This window comes from Megalobrama amblycephala, linkage group LG14 (assembly GCF_018812025.1).
Source record: "Megalobrama amblycephala isolate DHTTF-2021 linkage group LG14, ASM1881202v1, whole genome shotgun sequence".
NCBI lineage: Eukaryota > Metazoa > Chordata > Actinopteri > Cypriniformes > Xenocyprididae > Megalobrama > Megalobrama amblycephala.
The window spans coordinates 11,948,877-11,971,160 of record NC_063057.1 but is presented as its reverse complement, the minus strand read 5'-3'; the positions used below and the strand labels follow the sequence as shown (position 1 = coordinate 11,971,160).

General features: G+C 35.7%; 1 protein-coding gene across 10 annotated transcripts in view; it reads left to right on the top strand.

The window, feature by feature from the left end:
* grip1 (glutamate receptor interacting protein 1) overlaps nt 1–22,284 on the top strand; it is a 307,700-nt gene that overhangs the window by 192,190 nt on the left and 93,226 nt on the right. For all 10 annotated transcript variants that reach the window (XM_048155158.1, XM_048155152.1, XM_048155156.1 and 7 more), the window contains exon 2: nt 10,618–10,698. In XM_048155158.1, coding sequence (XP_048011115.1) covers nt 10,618–10,698 — 81 coding nt within the window. The remainder of the gene's footprint in view (nt 1–10,617; nt 10,699–22,284) is intronic.

The following is a 22,284-nucleotide window of genomic DNA, read 5'->3' as shown; positions in this document are numbered from 1 at the left end:
TACGGCATATGATCAAATGCTGCAGTGAAGTCAAAACTCATGTTCAGTTTGGAGTGTGAAGATCCCAAGGTCATTTTAATAGCTCAAAACAACAACAAAAAATATACCGGTCAGTAAGAATTCTTTTAAATGGATATTTATACTTTCATTGAAAAGACATACACTGAGTTTCAAACTCCATTGTTTCCTCCTTCTTATATAAATCTCATTTGTTTAAAAGACCTCAGAAGAAGGTGTACGCCCCCAATATTTGCATATGCCAGCCCATGATCAAGCCATTAGACAAGGGCAGAACGTCTGGATGTGCACAGCTGAATCATCAGACTAGGTAAGCAAGCAAGAACAACAGCGAAAAATGGCAGATGGAGCAATAATAACTGACATGATCCATGATAACATGATATTTTTAGTGATATTTGTGAATTGTCTTTCCAAATGTTTCATTAGCATGTTGCTAATGTACTGTTAAATGTGGTTAAAGTTACCATCGTTTATTACTGTATTCATGGAGACAAGAGAGCCGTCGCTATTTTCATTATTAAACACTTGCAGTCTGTATAATGCATAAACACAACTTCATTCTTTATAAATCTCTCCAACAGTGTGTAATGTTAGCTTTAGCCACACAGCACTATCAAACTCATTCAGAATCAAATGTAAACATCCAAATAAATACTATACTTACATGATCCGATGTAGGCAAGCAGCATGCATGACGAACATCTTGTAAAGATCCATTTTGAGGGTTATATTAGCTGTGTGAACTGTGTTTATGCTGTTCAAGGCAAGTGCGAGCTCCAGGGGAGGGGGAGCACGAGAATTAAAGGGGCCGCAACCTATATATCGGTGCATAGTTAATGATGCCCCAAAATAGGCAGTTAAAAAAATGAATGAAAAAAAATCTATGGGGTATTTTGAGCTGAAACTTCACAGACACATTCAGGGGACACCTTAGACTTATATTACATCTTTCAAAAAGAAGTTCTAGGGCACCTTTAAGAAACTGTCTGCTTTGTTATGGGGGGTTCCGTTTTGGCCGTTCATTTACATGACAACGGTATTTTGGGGGCCTGAAAATGCAAACGTGCACGTTTTTGAAAACGATACCGTTATTGTCTCCATGTAAACTACAAAAACGTGAATTTGTGAAAACGGTGATGCCATGGCCAGGCATGCATAATACTGCGTTTTTAGTCGTTTTTGTGGATCTGTGTGAATGCCAGGGATTGTTTTGACAAAATTGTCGTCTGCACACAAAACTTTTCAAAAATGCAAAGGAAAATCTTTTCTGTTTTTAGTACACCGTTGTGATGTTAATGTAGAGAATGTATCTTTAAACTTTGTCTTACTGAACTGGATCTCTTAATCTTAATTATTGTGAGTATTGAACAGATACACACCTGAAACAGCCATTTTGTGCTGTGGCGCCCAGGGAGTGATTGGGGGTTAGGTGCCTCACTCAAGGGCACCTTAATGAGATTGGAAGAGGTCACTGTTCCATTCATTCCTGCCGGTACCTCGAACCCGTGACCTTCTGGTTACAAGTCTGACTCTCTAACCATTAGGCCACAACTGTCCCCCTAGTTTTAATGCTGGAATAATAAAACTCATTAACAAGTTTTATTTTCCCTAATTGTAGTTTGAGAAAATTCTTGCCATTTTTGCCAAAACAAAATGCGTCAGTGATCAGGTTATCAGACTCATTTAGATGCTCTCAGAAGATCTAAACTCTGCGCTCTCTCGTTCCTTCTTATCTCTTTCTTATCCATGCTGCCACCTTCATCCCAACTATAGTTCCACCTCATCTGAACCACCAATGGTTGAGCATGACATGAACTGACTGCTCAGGCCACCCGTGTTAAAATTTCAGGGCTTTTAATCCCAGGTCGTCCCGCCTCTCTACTTAGAGGTGAATACAGGCAGACACTCCTCCACAGTGCCCAGGAGGATGTTGGGATTGTTGCTCCCTTTATGTATGATGTAGTTCCACTCTGTGAATCTGGATGGGTGGACTTTATGTCATCCCACTTTACACAGTCTGAGATCACAGCTAAAAATAATAGAGCTATTCCTTCACTCCCCCCTGGGGTAGCACACGCTCTTCAGTCTGGTTTTAACCAGAGTTTGAAGTCGTTTTGCACAAAAATACTGAAGTTCTTATTGAGGACAGTCAAAATTCACATTTTTTGTTCCTATCATTATTAATCTCAAACAATAGCAATGTCATGTTATTTTTAAGGCCTTTGACATGAAGAGAATTGTACGAATTTGTGTTGCAAATTATTTAGTCTGTTAGCAGGGGTTTCTTGGAAAAAAGAAAGCCTGCAATTTGCAGAAGTTCCTGATCTTTTCGGAAGCTTTAAGGAAGTGATGCTTTCATGTCCTCCAACTCTCCAAATGAATGTACGGATATGCATGAGCGAGCATGCTGTGACCTGACAGGATGACGGCCGCTTTGCTTGCGTCTCTCATCTTGTCCCATTCTTGCTCTCTCTCTTTGCCATGCACAAGCGTACACTCTCGTTTCCATTTTCCTTGTGCTGTAAGACCGAAATTTTTAGTCTCGCCTTGGTCTGTCCTAATGCTTGGTGCCTTGAGAACCCAGGGTTTTATTCATTTATTCATTTCGCCACCTGTATCGAGGGATGCGCTCGCAGGATGCGTCATCAACCAACCTGGACTGTCGCCGGTGGAATGAAGCAGGCTGACTTGTTGATCTCTTAAGAACTTTTCTAATGGTTTTAAACTTTTGGTTTGCGGCATCTTTAATATAGAGTGCATAAGTGCCCTGGGGTTTTTTCTTTGAATAGCGAAGGATAAAGTAAAATGTTGGACCATCATCAGCACTTTTAGTACACCCACTGCCTCAGAAACTACCGGTGCACTCATCCGAACAACATCTTGCTTCCCTGCGCTCGAATGTGTGTGTGTGCGTATGAGCAGTTTTGTGTGGACATTTCCACGTGCTGGGATACAGGGCTGAAATATGCAGAAAACAGATGCTGGACAGCTGTGGAGGTTGAAGATCTCTGGCGCTGCTAGTCTTGGGTTCCAGTGAGTGAGGTGGATTTCAGACGACCCCTGGGTGTTGTAGAGAATATTTACCCTATGGCATTCCTTTGTGGTGTCAGCAGAGCTTTCCGCAGTGACGTCGGTGAGTACCGCCAGGGATGGTGACACTGGGAGAATGAGCGATTGGATGCTGAAAATAGGCTTTGGCTAATTCTGTTAATTAATATCCTGCTGTGTGGCTTTGTTTTCTCTAAACAGCTAAATCTGTCAGAATAGGGATGAATTTTTGGTGTGAAAATTGCATGTTAAATGTGGAAATTGTGTTATCTTTCAAGCTACTTTTTTAAACCACCCAAATTTGTATTTTTATCATTATTTCCTGAAGGTCTTTGAATCATAAACGAATGCATTTTCAGTCATTCAGCCACCCTGTCAGGCCTGAATGTCATCTGCATAATAATGTATGAAGGATACAAGAGACATGGCTGAAACAGCTGATTGGAACTTGGTTAGCTGAGCTTTTGTGATATTTGATTGGATCCTCTCTAGACGTCTCACATTTGGCCCTGGTCTGTCATGCTGTGTGTATCTTGTATATGGCAAAAAAAAGCTAGATTTTTATGTTTTTCTTAATATGTGAGTGGCGCTTAACTGTTTAAAAGTCATAATGCAATGTTATGCTGTTGATATGGAGTTCTGAGTGGTTTACAGTGTTCTGCATTTTTTTTCTTGCCCATTTTAGTGTCCACCAGGCAAAATATCTGACTCTGATCTGAGAAGTCTGATCTTAGAAAAATAATAGCACAATAATTTTGTTTCTGCTCTTTTGTTTGTTGTACATTATTTTTTCATCATGCTTTATGCTTTATAGCCTCCGTCCTTGAGTTTGTAACGGAGTTTATAATAAGGTTTCATTTGTTAACATTATTTAATGCAATAACAAACAGGAACTAACAATGAACACTATTCTTACAGCATTTCTTACTCTTTGTTAATGTTAGTCGATAAAAAAATTCATGTTAGTTCACAGTGCATTAACTAATGTTGCTGCCTTAACTTTTTAAGTACAATCAACTTGGATGTTTTAGTCATTTCAACTTGAATTACATTAAAATGACTTTAAAAAATGAGTTGAATCTTTTATAACAAAAAAGTTGAAAAGTGCTTAACTTATTTTTATGAGTTAAAGCAATGTAAAAACATAACTTACTGATCATAGTTTTTACAACTTTTGATCTTAATAATGTATTAGCAAGGTTGAAATTAACATTTACTAAGATTAATAAATGCTTTAGAAGTATTGTTCAATGTTAATGTTAACTAATGTAGTTAAATAATGTTAACAAATGGTAACAAACCATATTGTATAACCAAGTGTTACCAAAGCTTCTAATTCTTAAAATAATAATTTTAGTAGTTATATGATATACAAATGTCATACTTTGTATGATATTTAGAATCCTCAACTTTCTTAAGCATCACAGCATTTATTTTATTATAAATAAACTATTGATTTTGGTGTATTTTATTTATTTTAGATTTTCAATAATTTATTTATTTTTTAATTTCTAATTTAATCTTTTTTTTTTTTATTATAAGTTCTGAATAATCTTGAATATTTAATTTTGTGTCATAATATTTTACTTTTAGCTATTTTTTCCTGCTTTTTATTAGATTTTGATTCCGAGATTTTTCATTGTGGTCTTGGGCTTTTGGACCCTTCTGTATATTTGTTTAGCAGGAATGCGCTAATTTAATTAACTTAATTTGCATCAAGATCTGGTACTTGAGGGGGAATACATATGTTCTACATTTGTCCAACTGTGACTGTGACAAACATCTGTCATCTGTGGAATGGAATGTGTTTTGTCAAAGAGGAAGGGTACAAAGGCTTGTGTTCCTGGTGGTCTACATTCAGTTCCTCACTGCACATGCGTCTTGTCCTATGATTCCTGTGCCGCCTGATTTCTCTGTGTATGTGATCTGCACATCACAAGCACTGAGGCTTTAATTTGGAGGGCTGTGTTTTGTGTGATGGGGTAACCTAGACAGGCAAGAGCCACTTTGTACTAACACCTTCAGCTCGGATGCCAAGATGAGGCTCTCTCTCTCTCTCGCTCTCATTCATTTTGTCTCTCTCCATCTCTGTAACCCAGATTCAGGAAAAGAGGCAAAATCTTTGAGATCCAACGGCTTTTGAACACCACACATTTCGCTGACACTGAGATTGATTTGTATCTCAGTCTCAATAATTTGTGCTAGACACTGACAAGACACAGAAAAGGTGAAATTTAGTTGGATTGCTTGGTCCGAACCAGAATTTTATCCCACCGTATATTTCATTCAGTTTTCTAACAACACTTTACACTTTTTTTAATCAAAATGTCATAACTCTGACCTTACTATGAAATGACAGATTTATTCCTGGTGATGTATGCCAGACTTCTCCAATCATTTAATCTGCTTAAACTCTGCCTCTGCAACAGTGTTATTATAGTATTATTTATAGACTATTTATAATATTTAATACTATTTTGAATTGGTTTTAAATGTTATAGTTTCAGATTTCATTTTTTAATTTAGTGTGTATATATGTTTGTGTGTATATATATATATATATATATATATATATATATATATATATATATATATATATATATATATATATATATATATATATATATACATACACACACATACATATATATATATATATATATATATATATATATATATATATATATATATATATATATATATATATATATATATATATATATATATATATACTGTATATGTATATATATAATATGTGTGTATATATATGTGTATATATGTATATATATGTATATATATATGTGTGTGTGTGTGTGTGTATATATATATATATATATATATATATATATATATATATATATATAGTTTTTACTTTATGTTTATTACTTATTTATGTTTTAATTTGATTATTATTAGAATTATTATATTACAATGAATAAAAGCAGCAGCATCTACTCATTCACAGTAAAACGCTCTGATGAAGGAGCGAAGCCTTGGGCTACTGTATGGAAAACACCCACATGCTGTTTTATACGTCTGCCTAGTATATGTCCATGAAATGCTTTTGAAACTTTCAAATGTAGGAGCATTTTGCATATGGCTGATGGATTATTCTTTTTTTCACCGCATGAAAACAAATAAATCTGCTCCCACACTCTCGCCCGTGTTGATTTTCCGAAATAGCGCTATAAGCACGTTTGAAAGCGATGATCAGATTAAAGATAAAGGTAAACTTCATCCCATGATGCTTTTAGCTCTGAACCTGTGGTAAATTCAGAGAAATCTGATTCCTGGATATGCCGATAACCCATTTAATGACCACTCTGTTGGTCAGGTCGTCACTTGCATCACTAAAAGACTGAAACATCTGACGGTCTGTGTGAGGAGGCTGAGGGTGACGTCTCCACATACCAGCTAGTTCATAGACACTGTGGGCTTACAGTTCTATGCATTTTAAATGAGTCTGTCTGCTCTGGTCTCTGGGGAGATGCAAGCAGTCGGTTGTCGTCATAGTCAGCGAGCAGTGCCAGTCAATAGGCTCTTTTTTATGTAAGGACAGCAGATTGTATTAGAGGATGGTGGGTAGGTAAGCTCGATTGAATCTTAAATTCATTTCAGATCTATTGGCAATTTAAATGCCAGTGTCAAATCGACTTGTTTATCGAAATAAAAACAAACTGCTGCATATGTTCCCTGGGAAAAAAAAAAACGTTTTGAGGAACGGAAATATAAGACCATAGTGGTTATTGGTAGATATAGGAGATATTTTGTTAATATCAGTCAGTATTTAGCAGATGATATTGGATGTTTAATTTGGGATGCTAGTTTTGTCTATTGAATACTCTTGCTGAACAAATTTTATACCGTACAGTTTATACTTAAGAGTTTAAATTCATATAAGCATCACAGCATTGATTGAACATTAAATAATTATTGATTTCAGTGTTATTTATTATTATTGGTTCAATATTATTGGATATTTTATTATTATGATTTTGTGCCATAATGTTCCTTTTAATTTTTTTTCACCGTCTCTGACTTTTGGACCTCTGTTAAAAAGGCCTTAAATAACTGTTTGTCTATCAGGAATAGGCTTTTATAATTTCAGCTCCATCTCCGTGAGTAAAAACACTCTTTCATGCTTTAAATTTACATAGAACTGTGACTTTAGTGAAGAGCCCATTCATTCATTTAACAGTTTGGTGCATTTGATCTGACACAGAAATGCCCCAGGAGTTGCTGTTAACTGACTGAAGAAAATGGAGGAGGACTTATTTCTCATCCCTGTGGTCTTCAGAAGGTTCCTCTTAATTTTGACCTCCCCTCATTTCCATGAAATGACTTATTAATGAAGGGGGTATTTTTAAGACAGGCTGATTCAGAGCTTTTTCTGCCTTTGGTTTAGAAAAAGGCAGGAGTGGGATGTTGCTTTCATTTGGAGCTCTCTTGTGTTCACTGACTTGTGTCCAGCCCATTGACCACAGTAAAGTCAAACTGGCCATGACGGATGATCAAGAATAAATTGCCTATCAGACGCTCGCTCTAATCTCTAGCGAGACTGTCAAAAAAGCTCATGGAGCATAATATGAATGTCTCATTTATATAGTCTGTTTCTCCATTTAAAAGTAGTGTCGCTCTGTATGCTATTAAAATCAATTTAAAGGTGCAATGTGTACATTTTAGGAGGAACTATTGACAGATATACATAACTATGTTTTCAGTGGTGTATAAAGACCTTAAATAATGAACCGTTATGTTTTTATTACCTTAGAATGAGCCATTTCTATCTACATACACCACGGGTCCCCTTACACGTTAAGTCACCATTTTGCACTGCCAAGTTTCTACAGTAGCCCTAAATGGACAAACGTTTGCTTGACTAGCTACTCTCTGCTGTCTCAGACGACAAAATATTTGTCCTTTGTTGGCCACCGTAGCTTCTCTATATTGCAATTAGCAACCTCACCGCTAGATGCCGCTAAAATTTACACACTGCACCTTTAAATGTCAAATATATATATTAGGGATGTCCCAATCATATCCCAATCCAATGTTTTGTGCCTAAATTTTAACTGTGTGTGTGCTTAAGGTTATTATCTAAGACTTCATCTGCATATACAGTACAGTCCAAAAGTTTGGAACCACTAAGATTTTTAATGTTTTTAAAAGAAGTTTCGTCTGCTCACCAAGGCTACATTTATTTAATTAAAAATACAGTAAAAAACAGTAATATTGTGAAATATGATTACAATTTAAAATAACTGTGTACTATTTAAATATATTTGACAAAGTAATTTATTCCTGTGATCAAAGCTGAATTTTCAGCATCGTTACTCCAGTCTTCAGTGTCACATGATCCTTCAGAAATCATTCTAATATGCTGATTTGCTGCTCAATAAACATTTATGATTATTTTCAATGTTGAAAACAGTTGTGTACTTTTTTTTACAGGATTCCTTGATGAATAGAAAGTTCAAAAGAACAGCATTTATCTGAAATACAAAGCTTCTGTAGCATTTTACACTACCGTTAAAAAGTTTGGGGTCAGTAAGAATTTTTATTTTTATTTTTTTGAAAAGAAATTAATGAAATGAATACTTTTATTCAGCAAGGATGCATTAAATCAATCAAAAGTGGCAGTAAAGACATTTATAATGTTACAAAAGATTAGATTTCAGATAAACACTGTTCTTTTGAACTTTCTTTTCATCAAATAATCCTGAAAAAAAATATTGTACACAAATATTTTGTACAATTGTACACATTAAATGTTTCTTGAGCAGCAGATCAGCATATTAGAATGATTTCTGAAGGATCATGTGACACTGAAGACTGGAGTAATGATGCTGAAAATTCAGCTTTGCCATCACAGGAATAAATTACTTTGTGAAATATATTCAAATAGAAAACAGTTATTTTAAATTGTAATAATATTTCACAATATTACTGTTTTTACTGTATTTTTAATTAAATAAATGTAGCCTTGGTGAGCAGACGAAACTTCTTTTAAAAACATTAAAAATTTTAGTGGTTCCAAAGTTTTGGACTGTACTGTAATTACCATATCATATTGCAGTCAAGACATTAAAAGATATAATGGTGCATTAATGCTAGAAAACTAATTATATAATCGGGCTTAACTCTTTCCCTGCCAGCGTTTTCTAAAAAAACAAAGTTGCCAGTCAGCACCATAAGTTTTGGTCAAATTCACAAAAATTCCAAGGCTATCAGAATATTTTGTTGTATTAATATGTAAACAGTGAACAAATCAAAAGAAAGAACAACAAGTTCTATTCGCTCCTTCTGGTTTATGCAGATCTTCTTCTTTGCTTGTTTTTGGATCCAGAGATGCTGTTCTATTTTAGAAAAGCGCCACCTACCGCATGAAAACTTGAATTGCATTAAAACTTGTCAATGGCAGGGTAAGAGTTACAAGGATAGTGAAAATTCATTCATTATTTACTCACCCTCAAGTAGTTCCAAACCTGTATGAATATATTGTATATATTTGAAAGAATGTCAGTAACCAAACATATCTCGCCCCCCATTTACTACCAGAGTAGGAAAAATAAATACTCTGGTAGTCAATGGGGGGCAAGATCTGTTTGGTTACTGACATTCTTTCAATGAAATTGAATTTTCAGAAATTCATACAGGTTTGGAACTACTTGAGTAAATAATGAAAGTTAATTTTTGGGTGAACTCTCACTTTAATAACTGTAATATCTATCAGCTGCTTATGTTAACTTCTGATTTAAGTGCTGCTTACTACATACTACTTAACTCCATACTAAACGTAATGCTTTAATGCTTTAATATTTAGAGCTAGCAGTTAGTTCAGATCTCTAACCCTAGCAAGAGTAATAGTAGCCCATTTATGTTCATAAATGATTGGATACAGTATGTTTATAATTATCATCCTTTTCTCTCTGTATACATTTCCATCTGCACACAACACGGTCTCTTGAGCATCTACACGCATCTCCACATATGTGCGATCTGCTGCCGAGTCTCGCTGCGTTTTGCTACGGCAGTTAAAGTAAACAGTGCTCAGTGCGCCGTCCTGCTGTTCTTTAAGGGCTCCATTATGACGGGACTCCCACTGCTTTTGCTCAGGATTCCACGGCACTAAATCAGAGCACACAATCGGATGGCCACAGCTGGAGCTGCTCACACTCAGGGAGAGCGGTGATGCACTCACCATATATCACAGATGAGAGGCCACTGTTCTCTGCTCAACATGCAGGACTGGCAGGGGAGTGCGATGTGTTGTTGAGAGTGTCTGTGTGTCTTTTTTGAGGTTGAGCGTGTGAGTGAAGAGCTGACAGCCTCAGACTCAAATGAATGTTGTTGAAGGCTATGTCTCTTTGAGAGCGTGATGGCCATTGTATAAAAGCTGTGTGTACGTGACAGCTATGATGCAGAAAGCCACTTTTCTTTGGTGTCTTTGAATTTGTGTGTACATGCTGCTTGCGTGTGAAAAAAGAACATGGAATGAAAACCATTGTGTGGTTTTCAAATGTTTTGGTTTTTTTCTGTGTTTTTCAGATGAGGGGCCCTACACTAAACACTCCAATCCCTCCAGGCCACCAGATGGCGCTCTGGCCATTAGGAGACAGAGTATTCCAGGTACAAAGCACAATGTCGAACCTGTCACCTGTCACATATTTTACAACCTGTATGTTGTAAAATATGCTGGGTTTTATTTGAAGGTGTGGGATAGTCTGATGCTCAAAACTTAACCAAGATCGCAGTTTTGCAGGTGTACGATTATCGACAGAGGAAATAATTACTGTTGCTAAAAATGCTTATCGTGATGAAATTTTCTCATTTTATTTGTATTAATGTAAGTGTTTATATATCTAGCTGCCATCATTTTCTGTTTTCATTTTAATTTTTGTTTTAGTAATTTTTACTAGATTTTGGGTTGTAAATATTTCTATTTAGCTTTATTTATTTTTATTTCAGTTTTAGATTTATTAAGTTTAGTACTTCAGCTTAAATGTATTTTATTTTCAGTTAGCTGCTTAAAGACAACATTTCTAATTTTCATTTAAGTTTTTTAGTTTTTTTTATCTAATATTTATATTTTATAGCTTTATTTCAGTGAATGAAAACTATTTATAATAGTTTATTTTAATTAACAATAACACTGGTTGTTACTAACTTTACATTTCAGTATTACATTTTTTAAGTGGTTTTGTTTGTTTCGTTATTCTTTTTTAACAAGACTTTACTTATGCCATGATTATTAAAGCCTTCATACCTAGAGACTTCTGCTCAAAAACTTTAAATGAGTTGTCTAGACATGAAATTGTCAATGCAAATCACTTTCATCCCTCTACATTGTGAGTAAATAAGTCGCATATGCGACCACATTTCACGAGAGGTGACTAAAAATGTCTTTTTATTAGCCAATGGCTAGTAAACAGCACGATTTCAGTCACCTGTAATTGACTTATAGGCAAAAATTAAGTTTAGCATAGATATAATTTCATTGCCTGCTGAGCTTTACGCACCGTAGCTTGGCTGAGAGCGCCGTCTGTTGCTTTCTCTCACACATGCACTCAACGTGAGAGAAAGAGAGAGCACATGCAGGGCTGTCCCGATCGGACCAGTGCTGCTTTGTCATGAAAGTTTGTCATTTGCACGTGTTTTTAAGTCTTGCCAATTTAAACATTCAAGCGCAAGAAGACACAAAAGATAACTCACGCACGAGCTGTATGAGAAGTTTTGTGTGCGCCCACATCAGAAGTGTGCACCCAGAAAGCCGTGTCTGACAGCACACGAGTACTGAATTGAGCTCTCTTTCACGTCTTGCGCTTAAATGTACAATTTCACACAAAATTGTGTCAAAATGCCAGTCTTGGCAAGTATCCTATAAACATAGTGGGGTTATGTCTTAAGTGAATGTAAACAGTTAAGAAAGTAAACGGTGTGTAACCGTATATTGCATTAGTCTTAAAGTGACAGCAGCCTAATATTCCTGCTGCTGTCTGTGTTTTTAATGTTAATCAAACAACTGTCTCATTGCAAAAAAAATCACTCAATGCTCTTGACTGAATAACTTTTGTGACTTTAATAAGGATTAATCTATATTTAATTTGCACCTAATCTACATCTAACTACTGTTAGATCTACCTGAAAAGCACTGTTTATTTAATTGGCAACTTTTTTATTGTTTATTTGTGCTATTGCTTGTAGTTTGATTATTTGACCGTATTTTATTACAGACTGTTTACTTATGGAAGAGGATTAGGGCCAAGCAATAATAAAAAATAAAACAATCTCGAGATAAAACTCGTTAAATTTAGAGAAAAAAGTCTAAATAAAATGTTGAGAATAAACTCATTAAATTACGAGAAAAAACTCGTTAAATTTCAAGAAAAAAGTCGAGATAAAATGTTGAGAATAAACTCGTTAAATTACGAGAAAAAACGTGTTAAATTTCGAGAAAAAAGTCGAGATAAATTGAGAAAAAAAGTCATTAAATTACGAGAAAAAAGTCGTTAAATTACGAGAATAAACTCGTTAAATTATGAGAAAAATGTCATTAAATTTCGAGAAAAAAATCTAGATAAAATGTTGAGAATAAAGTCATTAAATTACGAGAAAAAACTCGTTAAATTTCGAGAAAAAAGTCGAAATAAACTGTTGACAATAAACTCATAATTTAACTTTTTTCTCATAATTTAATGACTTTATTCTCAACATTTTATCTCGACTTTTTTCTCGAAATTTAACAAGTTTTTTCTCGTAATTTAATGACTTTATTGTCAACATTTTACCTCGACTTTTTTCTCAAAATTTAACAAGTTTTTTCTCGTAATTTAATGACTTTATTCTCAACATTTTATCTCGACTTTTTTCTCGAAATTTAACAACTTTAATCTCGAGATGGTATTATTTTTTTATTATTGCTTGGCCCTAATCCTCTTCCGTAGTTTACTTGACTTTAATAATGTTTGAAATTTAGATTTTAGATTATATTTATGTAGATTTTTTTTTTTTTCATTTGCATTGTTCATGCATTCCATATAAAAACCCTGGCTAGTAAAATAAAAAATTTACTAGCCAATGCAACTCAAGCTATAGTGTGTCCGTAGACGGTTGACTTTCTTTACAAAAATAATATTTTAGTTAAAATATGAAATGGATGCATTTGATTGGATAGCAAGGCCATTATTAATAACATAATCTTTTCAAAGAGGTGTCTACTGTGAAGATGCTAAAATATAATTAGTATTGATTTGACATTTTAACAACAAGGAGGAGAATGTGCATCCCGAAGTTCAACTGGTAGTGTGCATACATAATATGCCGATACACCAATTGAACTACGACCAGTTTTCCGGCTATGTGACAAGATGTACAAATTGCTTGCAGTACTCACTTATGTTCACTTATGACTCGTTACAGAAACCCAGCGCCCCTTTTGTGTTAGTTGAGATTCGTTTTGAAGCGGTACTTGTTTCTATGCTAGAGGTAAAAAAAAATGTCTCGGAGGGTGTTGAAATAAATTCCCTGTATAATCTCTCAGTTCAGAGCTCTAAGCACATCAAACCCATCTTCAGAAGAGGTTAGCGTTTAGCATGACGGCTTTGGGGCCTCGTGCCCACGTTCTGATGTAGCTTCACGCCGTAGGCACGGGGCTCTTTGGACTGCCGTATTAAACCATCCATCTGAAGACAGATTATGCGCAGGCTGCGATGCTCCTGCTGAGCTCGGTGTGATGGTTTTGCGGGTGAACGTATTAAAGATGGTGGCACGTCTCATAAAGGTTCTGTCAAGAGTGGGATTAGAACTATTGTCACAAAGTACTTCACGTACATCAGACGTAGAATAAGGCTGGAGGGATGTGACTGAATATTGTAAGGAGAATTTTTGTTTCGTTCTAGATTTGCTTGATTCCGTTCTTGACTTGCTCAAGGCCTGAGCCTTATGTAACTACACAATTACTCACTATAAAATTTTCAAGAGAAACCGATGATATTCTTTGGTGCACTCTTTTTAATGGCTTTTAAGATGTCCATTCACATTGTCTTTAAATGATTTAGTATTCCAGACGTGCTGAATATGAGCCATTGATTTTAATCATTCAAGCAATACATCACTACGTGTGTCTTGTTTTACTGAGAAAGAATTAATGCTCATGAGGTGTTTATGATTAAAAATCAAATTCAATTAAATGAAACCTATTAAAACGTAAAAGACTGACTGCAATGTGAAGAACTGTGGTTCAGTAGAGCGGAGTGGCTTTGGAGCGACGAGAAGAATGAGAAAATGGTTTCCTTGCTTAGACTCTCCAAAGACCATAAATGTAATGTTAAGTGTAGATATCCTGAATTTTTAAAGTGTTGGCTTTAAAAAATATATGCTGGAGTGATGGGAAATGAATTCATGTTGTGACTGATGATGAATTTTATGCTGCACCCTCAACCTAAAACTATTCATGAATTCACTGCTTCCTGTTTAGAACTGATTTAGAACTGAAAATTTGGATTCGGTTCTTGAATTTGAATTGTGGAAACATGATGCAGATTTGTAATTCAAATTTGAATCCAAGGAGGTAGAATTACAGTCTAATGAAATGCGTGAATAAATGTATATATCTGCTGGAAGTAAAGGTTTTTATTTTTATGAATTACCCATAATCCCATGTTATCATACACTACTAGGCTATAGTTTGAGGTGGGTAAGATTTTTTTTTTCGTCTTCCAAGGCTGCATTTATTTGATCAAAAATACAGTGAAACAACAATATTGTGAAATAGTATTTCAATTTCAAAGTCCCCTTGTGGTGAAAATCAAGTTTTTAATGTTGTTCATATGACTATCTGGTGTTTTTAATATGCTTTAAGACAAACCATGTGCAAACCAAGTCAACACCAATGCTGAGTATGTTCTCTTTAAAACTGCAGTGATCTAAAGAAAACGCGGTTTGAAATCGCTGGTGTTTCTGACATTACAAATTATCTTGTAATATTTTGTAAGATTATAAATGCCCTTACTGCAACATTTGATCAATTTTTTTGTGTCCTTGCTGAATAAAAGTTAAAATTTCTTTTAAAAAAATGTTGTCCCCAAACTTTTGAAAAGTTGTGTACAGTACAGGCACCATATATTGCTTTTTTTTACTCTATTATCCAATGCAATATAAATTAAAATTAATTTTTCATTTTTAATGTTAAATTTACTACTTTTTTTTTGTTGTTGTTGTTGTTGTTTTTAACATTACCGATAATTGTTTTGTAGAGTTTGTGTTGGAGTAAAGACATTCCTCTTGAGTAACTCTATTGGATTTCCCTGAATTGTAAATTCCTCTCATTAGAATTCAAATTACAGTTTAACATCCTCAAGAAATTCAATTCTTCTTTCCAGTTAATGAACTGAAAGTGAGCCAAAGATTAAATTCAGAATCTTTCCCAAACCTGCAAGTGAAAATCAGAAGCAAAACATAAAGATAGCTTGGCTAGAAAAGCATGATGTCTTCATTTCAGATTCAACTAGTATCCTCCCTCTCTCCAAGATTATATCTCTGTTTATGAGCCTCAAAACACTGCAAAATAAAGCTGAGAATTGCTAGTCTATCCGCTCTTGCACCGCCACCGATCTCTCAGCACATTTAAATCTCCTTGATTAGTTCTCTGCGTTGTTATTAATATGGATGAGGGGATTAGCAAATTGTTACCTGAAATTTTGCAAATGAATCCACCGGGGGTCGTGTTCTCTAACTGCTTATAATCACAATGTGTTTTAAGCAACATACAGGGGAGCCGAGGCCTGCAGTGCAGGAGTGTCCCAAAGCTCATTGGGCTGCTGGTGAAGAGATACAAACGCATCATTCATGTATAACCTCAATTTCCTACTACAACACTAGCTCACGCTTACCCTGGATACACGTCCCCTGGCATGCACATTTCTTTTTAAATGCCATGTTAGCATTCATTGGGCAGGCACGGAATGAGTGAGAGAGACGGGCTGCTGACAGATGAGCTAGCCGTGGATGGCATTGGGCGCTGGCGTGCAAGCTGAAAATGTTGTTGCATCAAAGTGATTCAGCACTTTCAGAGCCTCACGTAATGCAGGGTGCAGCTGCAGAGGCGTCTATTAATTTCGCCTGAGGTCTGTTATCAAGCTGTCGGAGGTGTGAAAGTTTAATGGAGGTTGTGGTTCATTTTAAGGGCTGTTTGTGGTGCTTTCTTGTGAGTAGAATTTCTTTGGGAAGTTTAGGCTGTTTTTGTTGTCGGGTGTTTCTTCAACTTCAGACACTTTTATGTTCCTTTGGTTGTTTGTTATTAAAAGTAGCGGAGGGTCGCATTAAAACTGTTTTAGAAACCTTTGGAAACACATTGCTACTTTTTCACAAATGCCTTTTATGTATTTTTTTATTACCTACACCAATACTTTCAATCTAATATTAACAAAATACATTATAAAAATGGAAAAACTATAATGATGTTTAATATTATTCATGTTCAATATTTACTGTTTGAAAGATATTTCTGTCATGGCAATGAATATGACAATGTTGATATATTTGGTCTTGGCAGAATAGATCTGCAACGCTGCTGCTGCTGCAGAGTAAGTACGGGAATTTCTACTGCCAATACATACATGACACACTGCTGTGAGCAAATAAGACATGCTGCTGCTGTACAATATAGCGTACATGAACCCGTAGCAGATCTATACAGGTGGAGCTGGGGAAGGTGGAGGGTTTCTGAAAGCGCGATGCACTGCTAAGGCAAATGCCACCAAGTATTTAAAGGTTGAGCAGTGAGCTCATTGGCCACTGATACAGCAGGAACCAATCAGCTGTGCCCTATAGATAATGATGTGATTGCAAGCAGATTGAGTTAAGGACCTGTCAGCCTGTGCCATATAGAGTTTCATGACAGAACTTAATTGTATATGATAAAAAGTTTTTTTTTAAATGTTTTGAAAGAAACCACTTAGTCTCACCAAGGCTGCATTTATTTGATCAAAAACGGAGTAAAAACAGCAATACTGTGAAATTTAAAATAACTTTTCTATATTTAGGGCCCGAGCACCGATGGTGTGAGGACCCTATTGTAATTGCTCAGTCAATTATTTTTCTTCTCCGAAATGAATCACATTTTTGAGGGCCTAAACATGCTCGAAAACTCATGAAACTTTGCATATACATCTGAAGTGGTGAAAATTTACGTCTGATATGAGTTTTAGAATTAGGTGTGGCAAAATGTCTCGATAGCGCCACCTACAAAATTTCAATTAAGCACCCTTCGTGCTACAAATATGAAATTCGGTAGACATGTAACAGCCAAATACCTACAAAAAAGTCCCTGGGTGCAAAATCTGAACAACAGCAAGTGAGATATTTTGAAATTTCTCTACAAAATTTGTGCAGTTTTTGCCATTTCCAGACGTTGTACTTTAACGACGTTATATTGTGAAGATCTTGAGTTTTCGCTGAAGGGCGTGTCCGTGGCGGCCTGACAAAGTTTGATGTTTCGCCATGAAAAAGGAAGTTGTTGTAACTCAGACAAACAATGTCCGATCTGCCCCAAACTTCACGTTTTATTACAGTCCTGGCCTGAAGATATCTTCATAAAAATATTCAGTTACAGTCATAGTGCCACCTGCGGGAAACAGGAAATGTCTTGTTTTACACTGTGATTACCTCCTCATGGAGATTTAACCAGATCGACATCATATTTGGTCAGTCTAATCTAAAGGCCTTAGCGATATTAAATTGCGGAGATCTTGAGTTTTCGTCGAATGGCATGTTCATGGCGGCCTGACAAAGTCTGATGTTTCGCCATGAAAGAGGAAGCTATTGTAGCCTGACTACGTCAGACTTCCTACTTCCGCTCAATTTCATTTCGCTTCTGTACTCAGTCTGATACAGCGTCAGAGCTTTCTGTTTGCCACCGGTCTGGAAACAGCCGGTTCAATCAACGAACAGAGGGCGGGCTGAGAGCCGTGACGGAGATGCTAAGCGCCGAGTTTTACATTGTAGGTTAGAGAAATCGAAAACCGAAACGACCGCGGAAATGGGAAACGAGACACGGGATGCAATTCGCTCTGTTATGGAGAACATTCAACTCTTTTTCAAACGGTATTTCGCTCGCATCATCATGTGTTTACAACAGGTTTACAGTGGAAGTTCAATCATAGATTTGAGTTCGATGCATGATGTCTGTGCTTCGATGCGGCATAACATACGTCATAACTAAACGTATCTGATTGGCTTACGGGTAACCAATGATTTTAAACTTCAGACAAGCGCGACCTAGCGAGAGAGAAAACACTTCTCTATTATGCCATTCCAGACTCTGTCTACGAAGCAAAGTGAAGTAGCAGAGTCTGGTATTACCAGGCTAAAGCTATTGTAACTCAGGCATACAATGTCCAATCTGCCCCAAAATTCACATGTGTGATAAGAGTCCTGGCTTAAATACATCTATATGCCAATATTCAGTTAGTAATAGCGCCACCTGCTGACAACAGGAAATGGCATGCTTTGCACTATAATTAACTCCCAGAAACACATTTCAATATGCCATGACGTACCAAACATGCTAGAAACACGTTAAATCATGCAACACTTGGCTAAGGGCTAATGTACGCGATTAACGCCACGAAACAGGAAGTTGTTGTAACTCAGGTATACAATGCCCGATCTGCTCCAAACTTCACGTTTGATAATAGTCCTGGCCTGAAGACATCTACATGGCAGTATTCAGTTACAGTCAAAGCACCACCTGTTGGCAGCTGGAAGTGTGGCACTTTGAAATTTATTTTTCCTGTATTTACTCGCTTACATGCATGTCGCCCACTATTCACTGTTTTCCTAAGGCCACTGGGTGGCGGTGAGCCCGGGTGTGAGGGCACTTTCATCGCTGCTTGCAGCTTTAATTTAAAATGTAATTTATTTATGATCATTCTGATATGCTAATTTAATGCTCAAGAAAAATTTCTTATCAGTATTGAAAGCAGATCTGCCCTACAAAGGCAAAAGACAGTAACTTCATTTTTGGTCGAAAATTTGGTCGATATTTTTGGGACATTCAAGAACTCCTTTATCATGTGGATGTTTTTTGAGAAAATAATGGGTCGTCTTAACAGTAACTTCCAAAAGCCCAGGAGAAACCAAGGCAGAACATCGTAACACCAGTTGCTGCTCTTTGCCGTTTGAGTTAGGGTACTCTGCTATTGTTTAGCCATTGTTTAAGTTACTGTGCCGGCCTAGAGTTACGGTTTTCTGCCTTTGTTTTACTGTCCCATTAAAGTTGCTGTATAACAACCGGTAAAACAAAGAGTGGAGTTGGTTGTTTTTACTAATAGTATTTAAGGATGGCCCATTGTTCTTGAAGGAAAATGATGGTTGAGATGGCTTTGAAACAGACATCAAGGACAAGGTAAGAAGTTGAGTTACACAAAAGATGCATTAAACGAACAAATCAGATTGCAATCTACTTCATTTAGCTAGCAGCCTATAGCATAAATAGGCTAGGCAGCTATCCAATGAGGCTACCAAACAGCTCTATATAACAAAATCATAAATGCCTTGATCACTAGACTTTATACAAGTGTTACTATAATGTAAATGGTAATCAGCAACCAAATATTTATAATGTGGAAGTTACTGCCATTTGCCTCAAATATGTATATTGTTGTACATTATAACCTACTGAGTGTTTAAACATGATTAAGAGTAGCTCTTACATATTGTCGCTTTTAAAGAAACACCCTCTTAAAATACCCTACCAAAGCAAGGTGTTTCTCTGAGGGTTTAAAACTGTATGTCAGAAGCGGATGAGTAAAGAGATTGCGGGCAGATGTGCGGGCTAGCACTTCATACCTCAGCGAGCCTGTGCAAAATCTTCGTGATAAATGCTTTGAAACTTTTTTTCTCCCAGAAGACCCTGTTTGGCGCAGGAGCCAAAAGATAGTGTTTTTCATTTGCCTGTGTGTGTTTTGTCCTCCTGTGGAGAAGACAGCCCTGCATACAAACAAGTAAAAGCAGGTTTTTGTGAATTCAGACAGGAATTTAGCCCTTTAAATAATAAATGACACATAATTAATCCTATTATTGTAGTTCTTCTTGATTGTGGCAGGGTGAGGTAAAAGAAGTACTGAACGTGGCGTTTTTCCACCATTTTGAGTGTCTCTAAATCGTCTCTGTATGGGAATATTGATCTCTCTCACATACAACTTCAAAATGTCCAGCAGAAGAAAAAAACATATAAGAACCATTGTGTCAATTTACTGCACCGAATAGAGTTTGATAACACGCACAAAAAGGAGTTGCGTGTCTTGATGTAATAGTCTGCATGATTGAACATCATCAAAGAGAGCCATTATTCAAACACCAGATCGTTTATTCTCAGATTGCAAATATCATATTCAATTATTAATTTGATTAGTTGCAGTTGATGATTTTTCTTCCCTTTGAAGACACGCTTTAGAAATTGTGTAATGAGTTTGCACTTGAATTGAATATTTATTTTTGTCTGTGTTGTAATTTAAGTAATTGAAGCAATTGTTTCTAAATATGTTTGTTTTTATATCCCGTGAATGTTTGCTAGCATGAACCATTAGTCATGCCTGGTTCCATATTGAATTATGGCCCAATTTGTCATTTTGACTGCTAAAGTTTCAATGGTGGAAAGCCAATTCAGTGCTAAGCCCACCTGCTGGTACGCCTACAGCCTTCATTGAGAGTTAAACCGTGAACTGACAGTGGGCATTTAACCAAATGTTTTCATTACACCTCCGAGCAATGTTACGGAGGAAATAAATCTCCATTCTGCACCTTACTGCTGTCCCAGTCTGAGCTTCCCATAGAAAATGCAGCATTTCCCTAAATATGGTATGCGGTTCTTAAATGGTGACTCTTTACTACACTCTAAAAAAAAATGCTGGGTTAAAAACAACCCAAGTTGGGTTGAAAATGGACAAACCCAGTGATTGGGTTGTTTTAAACCAGCAGTTGGGTTAAATGTTTGCCCAACCTGCTGGGTAGTTTTATTTAAACCAACTATTGTTTAAAAATTACTATATGATTGGCTTAAAATGAACCCAAAATAGGTTGGAAATTAAAAAATGAGACACATAATTACTAGAGGCAATAACAATAATAATCAAAAGGTGATCATTTATTACACTCTAAAAAATGCTGGGTTAAAAACAACCCAAGTTGGGTTGAAAATGGACAAACCCAGCAGTTGGGTTAAATGTTTGCCCAACCTGCTGGGTAGTTTTATTTAAACCAACTATTGTTTAAAAATTGCTATATGGCTAGCTTAAAATGAACCCAAAATAGTTGGGAAATTAAAAACCAGATGCAATTAGAGGCAACAATAATAGACAAAAGGTGAATGTTTATTAATAAGCTTTAATATTTTATTAATATAAATGTAATAGTTGAATAGTTTATTAATATAAATGTATTAATAAGCAATTTAATCAATGTTTATTGTTTAATAATTATTCATTGAACATTAATAAATGTTCATTTCCAACATACTTTGGGTTAATTTTAATTAAGCAATACAGTAATTTTTAAACAATAGTTGAGTTAAATAAAACTACCCAGCAGGTTGGGCAAACATTTAACCCTACAGCTGGGTTAAAACAACCCAATTGCTGGGTTTGTCCATTTTCAACCCAACTTGGGTTGTTTTTAACCCAGCATTTTTTAGAGTGTATATAAACAATGCTAAATGCTAATAATCAAATGCATATTCAGTTATTCACATATAATTAGGACAGGGACTATCAGTTTTTAAAAGGGAGGAGAAAATGTATATTTTATTGTTGATGTCAAAGGTTGTGCATCCAGTCAAGCTCTACGATATTTGATATTTGATTTAAAATTCTACACAAACTCCATCATTTTAAATGGAAAAAGTGAATTCAGGCATCAAAATATTATAATGCACAGTATGAAAATGGGCACACTTGATTTTTGCTAAAGATCAAATTTAACCGTGTTATTAAATTATTACAGTTTTTAAAAATTAATTTTAAGTGAGCATTAGATGATGACAAAGGGTAATATAAATGTAAAAATAAAGCAACTGAGCATGTCAGAATTAAATATACAATATCTGCCAATACCATTACATAAAAAAATCTCTATTATATACACTGTAAAAATAAATAAATAAATAAAAATCCATTAAAAAGTGGATAATGTACTGGCAGTAAATTACCTGGACATTAT